The sequence below is a fragment of the Phaseolus vulgaris genome, chromosome 3 (genome assembly GCF_051622355.1).
Source record: "Phaseolus vulgaris cultivar YP4 chromosome 3, ASM5162235v1, whole genome shotgun sequence".
NCBI lineage: Eukaryota > Viridiplantae > Streptophyta > Magnoliopsida > Fabales > Fabaceae > Phaseolus > Phaseolus vulgaris.
The window spans coordinates 28,512,047-28,526,493 of record NC_143500.1 but is presented as its reverse complement, the minus strand read 5'-3'; the positions used below and the strand labels follow the sequence as shown (position 1 = coordinate 28,526,493).

Genomic DNA, 14,447 nt, shown 5'->3' with positions numbered 1-14,447 from the left:
TTCAAAAGAGAAATACATGTCAGCTTGTTCTTGAAGAACCTTGTGCTGGTTGAAGGTGTTGGTACTGTCTTGGAGCAAATAGAACAACTGGTTTATATTCTTGCAACACAATTTCAGGTGTAATCTTTCCCTTATTCATTCTTGTAATAGGTGTAAGTGTTAGTCACTCTAGATAGGGTTTCTTGGAGTGCAAGGTATGCTCAAATAGTGTTTTTCAGCCTTGGTTGTTGAAGTTCTTGAAGGGTTCAAGAACTGTTGTGTGTGTTGTAATTGATTGTATCTGTTTTAGTGGATTTCACCTTGGAGTAACGTGAACTGGACGTATTTCTTGATGAGTGAACCAGTATAAAAATTCTCTTGTGTTTCTCTTCTCATCCCTGCACTTAATTCTAAGTTTTCACATAATCTGTCAAGAAAGGAATCTGTTCTTTTGAATCTAAATCTGTTAACTCTGGACCTGATTAAATCTGCCATTCTAGCTTGTCAATCAATCTTCTAAACATAAATCAAGCTGCTGTGTAAATTTGTAATATGGAAAAAGGGTGAATTGTTTTCCTTGACTGAACTGTGACATGTGTTCATTACTCTATATGCTTTGTGTTAAGTAAAATTGATTAATCCTGTGCTACAAACTGTAACTTTTTAAGTTGTGAAAGTTAATCAATTTATTTATGTTATTTCTGCTGGTTGATCTAAACCTTGTTGATCAAGTTCTGTTTGTGCTAAAGTCATTTGTAAAAACAATCTGTTTCGTTTAAAATCAATTTGTTCTTTTCACCTCTGTTACACTGTAAAACAGTTTCTTTTGCGAAAATTTGATAAGCTCAATTCACCCCTCCCCTCTTGAACTTAGACACTGTTTAACTCTAACAATTGGTATCAAGAGCTAGGGCTTGTATTTTGCTCAAGTGTATGCATGATGTCTGAGTTTAAAATGCCTTTTGCTGAAGGTGCGTCTATCAATAGATCTCCTATGTTTGGTGGTGTTAACTATGCTTTCTGGAAAATTAGGATGAAAATTTTTATGGAGTCTATTGATATGGGTATTTGGGATGCAGTGGTCAGTGGACCTTTTATACCTATGCAGGTTGTCAAAGAAGAAACTGTGAAGAAGTTTTGGTCTGAATGGAGTGAAACTGAGAGGAAGAAGGCTCAATATGACTCCTTAGCCAAGAACATCATCACCTCTGGACTAAATATGGATGAATTCTTTAGAGTGTCCCAATGCAGCTCAGCTAAAGAGATGTGGGAAGTACTAGAGGTAACCCATGAAGGGACAGATGATGTGAAACGAGCAAGGAAGCCTTCACTCATTCAGGAATACGAACTGTTCAGAATGCAATCAGAAGAGAGTATTGCAGATGTGCATAAACGATTTACACATATTGTAAATCACCTCACTGGCCTTGGTAAAGTCTTTGACAAGGAAGAGCTCAACATAAAGGTGCTGAAATGCCTTGATAGAATCTGGCAGCCTAAGGTAACAGCAATCTCTGAATCCAGAGATTTATCCAAGATGTCTACTGCAGCACTCTTTGGAAAATTGATTGATTGAACATGAGTTAGAACTCAAAAGATTGAAAGAACAAGAAACAGTGAAGAAAAGAGCCAAAGGAATTGCCTTACAGACTACCATGGAACATGATACAAGTGAGGAAGAGAAGAATTATGAACATGATGAGACCTTGAGTCTGCTCACCAGAAAATTCAGCAGGTTTCTGAAAAGAAAGAACCGAGACAGAACTCAACAAAGAAAAAGGTATTCTAAATCCAATGACTCAAATTCTCCTAGTTATACTTGCTTTGGTTGTGGCAAACCAGGTCATATAAAGGTTGATTACCCAAACAATCAAAACAAAGAAAAATCAGCAAGCAAGAAGAGTGAAAGAGGCAAAGGAAAGAGAGCTTATATCTCTTGGGAAGAGAATGATGTATCCTCAACAAGTGACTCTTCAACTGGAAGTGAAGAAGCAAATTTGTGCTTCATGGTGAATGATGAAGGATCAGCATCTGATTCAGTAAGTGACTATTCAACTGATTCTGAAAATTATGATCAGCTATTAATTGCCTTTAAGGAAACACATGATGAAGCAAATAGATTGGCTGTCATATGTAACAAACTGAATAAAGTAAATAGGGTATTGGAACCTAAGGTTAAGGCTCTTGAAGAAGAATTACACAAAGCTAAAACTGAATTGGTTAGCCTTGAATTAACATGTTTGCATGCATCAATAAAAACCTGTGATAATTGTAAGAAGCTGGAAAAATAGGTTGAATATTTGTTAAAAACACTCTCAAATTTCACTAAAGGAAGAGAAAATCTTGAAACCTTATTAGGTTCACAGAATGCTGTTTTTAATAAAAATGGTCTAGGATATAATCCTGGAATGAAAAGTAATGTGAAAAAGCTGTCCAGTTCTTTTGTTCCTTCCAAAACAGGTTTTTCCTCTTTTAGTTGTTCAAATACAATGCATTCTGCAACTTGTTTTTATTGTATGAAGTCTGGACATATATCTAGAACACGTAAAGCTAGAAGGTACCTTGTTCCTAAAGGGTTGGCCAAATGGCTTCCTAAGGAAAGGTATTAATCATGTTGGACCCTAAACTTGAAAGGGGTACCATATGTGTTAAATCTGTTTTGTTTTGCAGGAAAAATCAGTGGTACCATCATTATTATTCCCACAAATAACACTGATGGTACCATCAGTATTATTCCCACCCATAACATTGATGGTACCAGCAGTATTATTCCCACCAATAACACTGATGGTACCATCAGTATTATTCGCACAAATAACACTGATGGTACCATCAGTATTATTCCCACGAATAACATTGTTGCTACCATCAATATTATTCCCACCAATAACACTGATGGTACCATCAGTATTATTCCCACAAATAACATTGATGGTACCATCAGTATTATTCCCACCAATAACACTGATTGTACCATTAGTATTATTCCCACCAATAACACTAATGGTACCATGAGTATTATTCCCACCATTAACACTGATGGTTCCATCAGTATTATTCCCACCAATAACGTATTATTCCCACCAATAACACTGATGGTACCATCAGCATTATTGCCACCAATAACATTGATGGCACCATTAGTATTATTCACACCAATAACACTGATGGTACCATCAGTATTGTTCCTGCCAGAAACTCATGCACCTTCGTGCGTATCTTTTAACGGTGGAACGCGGATCTTCGAGACTACTCCTCCTCCTGTGAAGATTTCCTGCAACACAGAGGCAAATGGCACGCTCGCGGGCGTTTGCACTCTGACGCTCAAGTCAGTAATCGGGGCAAGAAACACCGTGCACCTCCGTATCAGAACAGGGCAAAAACCGTGCTCTTGGAAGTGCGTAACAGAATTCTCTCAAATTCTCTCTCAAGTTCACAAGTGCGTACAGTTTGCCAAATGACAGAGTATCTGAAAAACGTACCTTATGTTGTTTCTCTTTGTGCCTTATATACCTTTACTGGTGTTTCCGCCACGTGGCTTTCCTGACTTAAGTTCACTAGTGAGTGTACCTCACGATGCTTGTGGTAGCCCTGTTGGAGTGTTGGCACGCCCAGGGGTGACTGCATGGGAGCCAACTGATGCACCCGTTTCTAAGTCACTTCCCCTGGGAATCTTTTGAACTGCTTACGTAGCTTGCATGGAGATGCCCCTCTGGGGCGTGGCCTCTTACAGGTTGTATCTTCTCCAGAGGGCAGCGGTGGTGCGTTCTGCCGCCTTCCTACATCTCATGCGCGGATAAGTCGTGGATCGGGGCTCTTCTTACTGATATTGAAGGTGTGGCTTTCAATCCACCTTTCTCAACTATGTTTACTTTCTGACACACCGAGGCCCGAGGCCTCCAGGCCCCTACCGCGCCACCTCCTTCCATGTCGCCCCTTCCACGGTCACTCCTACTTGTGGGTATCGGAGGGAGTGGCACCATCTTGGCCAAAGCACGCTCTTAGGACAACGGGTTATGCCTTCAAGGTGGGCGACGCCTAAACCTGTCGACGCCCAAAGCTGGCGACGCCCATACCTAGTGACACCCAAGGCGGTCAATACATTAACTTTCCTCCTTTGAGTCCCTTGATGGGTCATACCGCATGTTTGACTTTGGTCAACGCCTGAGGACGGGTCGGTACACAAACCCCCAGTCTTGAGCTGATAACTTGTTTTTAGTGAAAAGACTAAGGCCTCGCCTTACCATCCATGTGGCATTCTGGTGATGGGACGTTCATGTGCTTGTGACGTGACACCTTAAGTTATGCTTTAATCTCTCGACACGTGGCCCAATCCTGCGGCTGAGGCTGAGTGTCGCTAACGCTTCTCAATGTTTACGTTATACCTTTCAAAAGATGCGCGCTCTGAGCACTGTTCCATCAATTACACCCATTTCTTCATTGTTCATCTTCTTCCTAAAGCTCTTGCAATTCCTTCCTTACAAAGCTCGCGCCTTTCTACTATCAATCTTCAAAGGTATGGCTCTGACCCATCACTTGCTCCTTAATCTTGCTATTCTGCGTTATAAACTGCTTGGTTTAAATTCCTGCATTCACGCTCTTCCTCTCATAATTAAATAGCACTTACTCATTTAAGAGAATATTTAATTCAAATATGAATTTTATTTTGTTGTACATATTTAAGTACAATCACAATTAATTAAAAAACATTTAATTGAAAAAAAAAACAATGAAAGATGTTAATTAATATATAATTAGATGAACAATTAGGTGGCAAAAATAGATGAAAGAAAGATATGCTCTTTATATATCATTAGGTATTTCTAAATTCTATGTACTATTTTATTGAATAAAATTATGCACATAATAGTTTAAAAAATGTTGCTTTAGTAATGTAGTAATTTTATTTTAAAAATTATTTTTTATTAATAATATACTTATTAGGCGGGAGAAATCTGCTATAAATAAAAATTAAAAATTATTAGGTTATTAAAATATTGTAAAAATTAATATCATTTTAAAATAATTATTTTTTTAATAGTAGTTTAATTCATGCTTTTAAAAATGTCATTATACTTAGTTTTTTTAAAAATTAAATTATTTATGTGGCAATTTTGTAACCATTACTATATGTTAGCTTCGGAACAGATTTTAAACAATTAAGAGAACCAAATTGAATTTTATGAATAAACCAAAAACTCAAAGAGTAATTTATCTTTTATATTATTACCTCGTGTGAATAAAATATCACGTAATAACATTATTATATCCCTTGTATTTTCTAAATAAATTAGCTTATTAATCTAAACAATAAAAAACTTATTCTTTTCAATTAAATAATATTTACAAAAGGTTTTGATCCAAATCGTTTACAAAGTGGCCCCTCATTTTTTAAAAAATTAAATAGGCTTTTAGCATACCCAACATTATTATTGAGTGGCTTTTACTATTTCCACTCTCCGCTTGCTAAGTTCATTCCGCCCTTTTAGTAAAATTAGTTCGTTAACCTTAATTTATTTCTATCTTTTTGGAATAGTCATATCCTCACACTCTCTCCCCTTCTATGATTAGATTTTTACCTCGCTGTCTTCTTGGGCAGTTGGAGAGCAAGAAATGAACATCCTAGAGTTTGAACTTATTTTATATAAAGGGTATATATGGTAATAAAGAAAATGGGAGTGTTAATGGAAATTTAGGGGAGCGTTAATAGGAATTTGTGCATCCAAATGTAGCATTGGCAGTTGAAGTGGTGTGGAGAGAGAGAGGGAAGTTGGAGAGTGGTGTATTGTATATTTAATTTAATGTTTGAATGATTAAAAGTAATATAGTTGAGAAAAGTTGGTGGATTAGTAGGTATGAGATGATTGTGGTGTTGGAGGAGCTCCACCTCTTGGCACATAATGATAAGCCCACATCAAAATGGTAAACCCAATCACCACCGTCCAGTTGAGGGCCAAGTGAAGTGAGTGGGTGCGCTTTGTGAGAGCGGCGCACGTTAGCCTCTTCCCCCACCAAATCGGTGGTGCCCTCCCTCGTCCTATCCTGTCCACATCTCAAAACCAGCCGCACACCACCACCCACTATGTTACCAAACGCCACCACCACCAAACCCAAACCAACTCTCCCCCACTCTATCTCACCCCTCTCCCACTCTCATTCTCATTCCTTCCTTTTCCATGGCCTCTCCTCCCCCTCCCCCCGACCCCCCTTCTGCCGTCCCCCTAGCCCTCATCCCCCTCCCCCTCCCCCTCCCTGCGCCCCCCTCCTCCCGCCGCCTCCCTCCTCCCTGTTGGTCACCCGATGAAACCCTCGCCCTCATCGACGCCTACCGTGATAAGTGGTATTCCCTCGGCCGCGGCAACCTCAAGGCCACCCACTGGCAAGAGGTCGCCGACGCCGTAGCAAACCGCTGCCCCAACGCCTCTCCTCCCAAAACCCCCGTCCAGTGCCGCCACAAAATGGAGAAGCTCCGCAAGCGCTACCGCACCGAGATCCAACGCGCTCGCTCCCTCCCCGTCTCCCGATTCAACTCCTCCTGGGTCCACTTTAAGCTAATGGACTCCATGGAGAAAGGTCCCTCTCCTGTCAAACCCGAACACGATTCCGATAGCGACAACGATGATGACGACAACGACGATGATCAAGATCTGTACCAGGAGATCAGCCACAACGGCCACACCCGGAGCTTGAACAAATTGTACAGGAACGGGTTTCCGGGTGTCGGTGCGGGTGGGTTTAGGATTCGAATTCCCACCGGGATGGCCCCTGCTCAACCCGGGTCTGGCTCCAAGTTGTTTGGGAAGGTTGGGAATCAGAAATTCAGCCCTAATTTGAATCAAAACCCTAACCCTAATTTTGGGAAGAAGAGAGAAAGAGACCCGGTGGGGGAGATGGTGGCTGCGATTAAGGTTTTAGGAGATGGGTTTGTGAGGATGGAACAGATGAAGATGGAGATGGCGAGGGAGATTGAGAGCATGCGGATGGAGATGGAAATGAAGCGCACTGAGATGATTCTGGAGTCTCAACAACGGATTGTTGAAGCCTTTGCCAAGGCAGTTTCAGAAAAGAAGAAGGCCAAGACTGTGTCTTCGCCGCAGCAGCCCTAACCTTAAGGTCTTTAGATATTGCATTGCTGTTACCGGTATTGTTTGTTTAGGTATTGCATTGCCGTTACCATTTTTTCTTTTTGTAATTTTAAGGTCATCCGTGTTAGGTTGGTGTTGGATGAATGGAGAATGTAGTTTTAGATATTCATTTTGTAGTTTTTCATTTTCTTGCTGTCTTTTTCTTTTTATGTTTAAATAAAACCAGAGGACAGGATGTTTTGCAAAATTGGTTTGTGTACTTTGGATTTATTAAAAGTAACTACTAGGGTTATTGTGCATGCCATTTGTCTTTGTTTGTGTGTGGGGACTAGGATTTTGTTCAATACATCAACAACTGTCCTGGTTAACTGCTGCTACTAATCTTAGGAATAAGAATATCACACTAGGAATAAGATAGTCTTTAAGCACAGCTAGTGCGGCCACTTTGCCTGATGCATATTGTGAAGTTCTCTGGATTTCCTGTGAATATTCATTTTTGTCTGTTTCCTGGCTGCTGTGTTCTTTATTTGTGGGAATTCTGGTTTAGATTAAATCACTTATTTGGAGTAGCTCACCATGCCATGATTTTGGAATGTCTCCAAGCAAATCTTATAAAACATAAACCAGCAACGAGAAATCTTATAAAAAGCCGCTTTCAAAAGAAGAAGCTGTGTATGAAACTAACTTCCGTTGCCAGATAATATAAGAGAAGCGTTTGACTTCGTAATTATGAAAATGAACTCATACAAATTATTATACATTGGATAAGGTACAATGTTCTCCATGCGAGGCACAAAACTTCAATTTCACGATTCTAGTTCATCCATGCACAACAATTGTTTTATTGGCAACTTTGTTATCACAACTTTTTTGGTTGATCACAACTTTTGTACACATAATCTAACCTGTTTTGTGAAAAAAAATCTAACCTCTCTATATATTGTGTTTTCTACTGTCAAGAACTAAGTTCAAGTTAAAAAAAACATCTCTCGTCAAAAAAGAAAAACCATGAAAATCATTTACCTTGAATTCTTAGATGAGATTTGCTGTTAAAGTATACATGTACTGGTTAAGCAACTCGTCTTACTGTGGAAAAAAATAACAAAAATATATTAACTGAGTTTTACAAGTACTCTTACTTCATTACAATAACTTTTTTTATGATCTATATATAATAGAATATTTCTTTCACAAGACACATTAATCAATTAAAACATATTTTATAAACTTTTTTCTATATATAATATTCAATAATGATCGAATTATTTTTTAGAAATACAATTGATGAAAAAGTGTTTTCTATTGGTAATCTTTTATTTTATAGTCTTAGGGTCATCTCATTAATACCACATGCATAAATAAGTAGGAGGAGGGATGATAAGTGTGGGTTAATTTTATTAATTCGTCATTTTATTAGCTCACTCCACGTGCGGGCAAGCATGTGAGTCAACCTATATTAAAAATATTTTTTAAATTAATCAAAAATATTTATTTAAAAGTAATAAAAAACTAACTTTGAATAAATTAAATTTTTGTTTATTAAATTACTTTTTTTTATTTAGATGAATTAGATAAATAATCTTACAGTATTATTCTCATGACACATGCATAATAAAATATGGATCAAATATATTATAATAATATTTTAATTTTGAATGAAAGTTGAACTTCAATCATATTAATAAATTGATTTAAAAATATTTTATTAAATATATAATATTTTTAAGATAATACATATTATTATTCTAATTTAAAAAATAATATAAAACAATATATAATAATACTATATTTAAATTTTATTTTAAAAAAAAATAAACTTCATTAGTGTATTTAGTATTTGATGAGCATTGAAACTTAACAATCTATGTATTTCATAAAGACAAAAAAATACTATTCAATATTTAAAAATCATTATCGAATTTTATGAAAATGTTATAAATTAGAGATCGAATATAGTTTATTTCAGCACCTCTGTCTTTTTTCTTGCATCCATATGATGGAGGAAGAGTTACTCCTCGGAATTCCAAGTTGAATTGATGGAAGGAAGCTTGGATGATTTGCATTGGAAGATATCAAATGAAGGAAGCATGAATATGAATTGGAGGAAGTGCAAGAGTTGCACATCAAGCTTGAAGAAAAAGAAGTTTCATCAAAGGTTTTTCTAACTTTAGATTTTGGAACTCAAGAAAAGAAGGGGTGAGATAAAAGAGTAAGAATTCTTAATATGCAGAGTTTCTTTACTCGTATACTGTTTCTGCGGTTGACTCAATTGTCTTTGTATGTCTACGACAATCACACGTCCAATTCTCTCTGCCTTCGTTCATGTTTTTCTTCGTTCGTCCCTAGAGGTCGTTTGCACTCTGACGCTCAAGTCAATACTGGGGCTAGGAAACACCAAAACACTTAGCCATAAAGCCCGGTGTAAACTGTGTGTATCGCATAAAATGATGTGTACCTTATTAGGTTTGTTACTACTCTTTATATACTCTTGGGTTTCTGCCACCCGCATTTAGGGTTTTTGAGGGTATGCCTTAAGACCGCTATCACCCACTCTTAAGGCAATCTAGCGCGTAAGGCTCCCTTACTGGAGTGCAACCTTTGACGGGATGACCACCTGGGTGCCAACTTGTGCACCTAATCTCTGGGGTCATCCGTCCTGGGAGTGTCCTAGTTGTTCACGTGCCGTGCATGCAGCCTACCTCTGGAATGTAACCCTCACGAACCTTAGCTCTTCCAGTGGCTCTTTACTTGTGCTACGCTTGAATGCGCTATTCACTCCACATGCATGGACCCCTCGTGATCTAGGCTTCTCCCTACTGATAACTGGTGTGTTGTCTGGGATCCATCTCTTGTGGTCCAACTTCGTTGTTTGAGTCACTAATGTCCAATGTTACATCGCTCTGAATCTGTTGCCGAGGACTCATCGACACATCCTGGTGATCGACGTCTGACCACTCTTCGGCACCTTGGCTCGCGTCGCTCGCAAGACACTGGCCCATGCTGCTCGTGGGACCCATCTTACGTGGCCCACCATTACTAGCAGTCAACGACGTTCAATGATTGGTCGGTACAGATACCAAGTTTGAATTATACGTCAAGTAGGGAAGAAGGAGTGGAGGTGGCATGTACAACAAGCTACATAACCCTTAGCTTGCATAGTTAGGGTTAGGGTATGAGTAGTCGCTTGGGTCTTCTACTAACCGTAGCTTGCATGGCAAGTTAGGTTTTGTATAGTCGTCCAGGGTTATGGTTTAATCATATACCTTTGACCCAAAAAAGGAAACTCCCTATTCTACTATTTACAAAATTATACAAGATTTAAGAGAAAAATATATTCTTATGTGTTTTTGCTCTTAGCCGAAGTTGTGGTGATTGGTTTTGTAGATGGATCTCCATCACCATGCTTCAAAAAATACTCAAATCATCCTTTAATATTTTTCATTAAATATAGTTTTCTTTAATTTCGAAATGTGAAATTTAGAGACTTTTCGGGTTATAGAATCTATAAGTTAAAATTTTTGTTTTGAATTATACAATATTTCAAATTGCATAATCCAAAATACAAATTTGTATTCTAGATTATAGAATTTGGAGTGAATAATTTTAGAATTTATGAGAATATGAGGTTGCAAGAAAAAAAATTATAATAGAAAGAAATTTTCAAATTTTTAAAATATGTTGGATATGCGAGCCATCATGTTCCGTCCTGCACTTACTTGTAATGCACGTGCTTCGAGTTATGAGAGAAGGGCCTAAACGGATCACAAATTATAATAGACAATTCACCTTACATTTTTTCTTTGCGGGCTAGTCCGCACAACCCGCTTTGCTTTACCATCCCTTGAAACAAACATCTAGTTCTTTCCATGAGAATTCACTTTAGATATATTAGTGAAATTATGTATGTGTAGTTATTTTGTAATAATAAAAAATAAAAATATAATAAAAAAGTTAGTTATTATAATAAAATTAATTTAAAAATGTTATTAAATTTGTAAAAAAATTGTATATATAAAACATAATTGTAATTTTTTTATTAATTTTTTTAATTTTATAGTTATATAATATGAACATTATGAATAAAAAGTAATTATAAAATACTTTTTAATATTTATGGTAGTTTTTGTTGATGATAGAAACTAAAAGGTATGTTAATAAATATAAGGCAAAAGAGATAAAACAAAATTGTTTAAAATCATAACAAAATTCAATTCTAATATTAAGACATGTTAGCCGATATATCCGCATTATTTATTATATATACCTTTATATTTTGTTATAAATATATATATATATATTAATTTTTATTTATATATATATATATTTAAATAAAATAAATAAATATATTATTTATGATATATTGTATTAAAATTGTGTTGTAATAAAAAATAATTATTTAAAATGCACTTATAATTTAATTATATGTATACCTAAAATGTTAGTAGTTGGTTTTTATTTTCTAATCTAGGGATTTCTTTCCATTATCAATTAGTTATCATTTTTTTGTTATAATTTAATATTTTTGTAATTGGTGATTTTATAAATTTTAAATTATAATTTAAAAATATTAGTAACAGTAAAATGTGTAGATAATTTGTGTAATAAGAAAATCCCCTTTATATATAAATAAATAAATGGGGGATCTGTCTATATTATCATTCGAAATGGTTTTATTTTAAATTCTTTATAAACTTTGCATTGTTTAATAATCTCTAAGAAAATGTCAATTATTTTATTTATGACTTAAATAAGTTTAAGACATTTTTTTTAATTTGAACGAACACTATTTTTTCAAATTGGATATATAATAAATTATAAATTTTAATAAATTATAAAATGTTGTTTAAGTTTTTGAAAAAAAGTATTTATTATTATTTTTTTTTCATATAGTTATGTTGACTTTTAAAATTGATTCTAAAATTTTTTAGATTTTTTTACTTCGTAATTTATTTCTTAATTTTTATATAGTTTCACTTGAGTGACAATAATATCACTTCACCGAAAATATCATACGACACATTTACGTTTCATTCTATTAACTTAATTAATTGAACCAAAATTCAATAACACTTACTTAGTTAGTTTTTTCATGATCTTCTAAATAATTAATTTTATATTATTTAACATTACATAGGTATATGAATTTTTTGGTTTACATAAGAATTTTACAAACTTAAAACATTAACAAAACTGATTTACAAATTCGAAACATGAACCGCAGGTAAGAAATTATCCTAACACTTATTCACTCTAATTATTATACACATTATTGAAATTATGGTAGCACTTATTAACTCTACTATTATACACATTATTAAGGATGGAAAAATAAATATAGGATTGATATTTTTTTTTTTGTCAAATACACATAAAACTGTTTATTTATAAATAAAAATAATAACATACTTAATAATAAAATATGGACTAAATCCATTACATTCAACACTTTCCCTCAATCTGGTGTATATAAATCATTTGTACCAATCTTGTTACAAATATAATCAATTCTAGGTCTCCGCAAAGAATTAGTGAAAATATATGTTAATTGATCCTAAAATTAACAAATTCAATCTTGATGTATCCAGACACAATCTTTTCTCGAATGAAATGACAATTAATCTCAATATGTGTTTGATCTTTTATGAAAGACGGAAGTTGAGCTAATATGAAGAGTAACCTGATTATCACAGATGAGTGTCATTTGATTGACTTCTCAAGATTGCAATTCTTTAAGTAATTGTTTAAGCCAAAAGCATTTTGTTTATTGCCACAACATTTCATTTCTTACTCTTCCAATAAATTAAATTATCACTAATAAAAACACAATCTCCGAAAGTAGATCTTCTATCAGACGAAGATCCTAGCCAATCAGCATCTGAATAACATACAACTCTAGTATGAATGCATTCCAATTATCAACATATGATAAGGAATTGACTCACCACACTAACAACAAATTAATTATTCGGACGAGTGATCGTAAGATAGTTCAAATTTCCAAATAATCTTTTGTACTTCTCAGGATCTGAGAGAGACTTTTCCTGACTAGGTAGGAGTTTGACATTAGGATCCATAAGTGTCTCAACAAATTTTGAATTCGTTAATTCAGTTTCCTCCAAAATATCCAATGCATATTTCCTTTGAGAAATAACAATACCATTGTTTATTTGTACTACCTTAATCCCCAAGAAATATTTGAGTTTGCCAAGATCTTTGTCAAGAAAGTACTGACAAATATGTTGTTTTACCTGTAAGATGTCATGGTGATCACTACTTGTAAGAGCAATGTCATCAACATATACTACAAGATAGATACACCCAACACTCGAGTGACGGTAAACAACTGAATGATCAACAAGTCATACCAAACTGTTAAACAATTTTGCTAAATTTTCCAAACCAAGCCCTAAGAGACTGCTTAAGGTCATATAAGGATTTACAGAGACGACATATCAATCCAGAAGACTCCCCCTGAGCAACAAAGTCGAGAGGTTGCTGCATATAAATTTCTTCCTACAAATCTCCATCAAGAAAGACATTTTTGACATCCAGTTGATACATAGACCATTGTTGAAGAGTGGCCATAGCTATGAATAAGCGAACTGAAGCCATCTTTGCTACTGGAGAAAAATTATCACCATAGTCTAAAAAAAAAATTGGGTATAACCCTTAGTCATAAGATGAGTTTTGAGACGATCAATAGTACCACCAAGATCAATTTTGATAGCAAATACCCACCTGCGACCAATAACGAATTTTCGAGGAAGGTAAAGGAACAAGGTTCCAAGTTCCATTATTCTGAAGTGAACTCATTTCATCAAGCATGGTCTGATGCCAACCAGGATGAACTAAGACATCACCTGAAGACTTTAGAACGAACATAAAAGAAATAGACCAAAGGCAGATATAAAAATATTGAGATAGTCAATAATAGCTTAAACCATTATAATATGGAGAGATATTACAGGTAGAACATATATCTTTACAAATCGAAACCAGAAGGAACGAAGGACCTGGTACTAAAAGAGAATCATTATGTGGACGATGAGAAGACTGACGACAACCGTAAACTTGGAGTTTTAAAATGTATTTATATCATTAACAAATTATGTATTGATTAATTTTAAACTTTGAGAAAAATAAAACAAAATTTGAATTTTTGAATAAATACTTAATTTGATTGCTTAAATATTAAAGCATTTACTAATATATTCTTGAATAAATATTTTCATAAGATAGGTGGTTGAAAATTTTCCCACCTTGTATTTAAGCTATTTTATTAGCGAGATGTCTCCATTGCAGGTTCATACTTAAATCATAAAATTAAGACCTAAATGTTATAATATTTATTTATTAACGTATGGTAAAGTTGAGCGAAACATT

General features: G+C 34.9%; 1 protein-coding gene across 1 annotated transcript; it reads left to right on the top strand.

Annotated features, from left to right (window-relative positions):
* Positions 1–5,762: 5,762 nt before the first annotated feature.
* LOC137806943 (Alcohol dehydrogenase transcription factor Myb/SANT-like family protein) lies at positions 5,763–7,363 on the top strand. Its single transcript, XM_068607340.1, has one exon. The coding sequence runs from the start codon at positions 6,156–6,158 to the stop codon at positions 7,083–7,085; it is 930 nt and encodes a 309-aa protein (XP_068463441.1). The 5' UTR covers positions 5,763–6,155; the 3' UTR covers positions 7,086–7,363.
* The last annotated feature ends 7,084 nt before the right edge of the window (positions 7,364–14,447 follow it).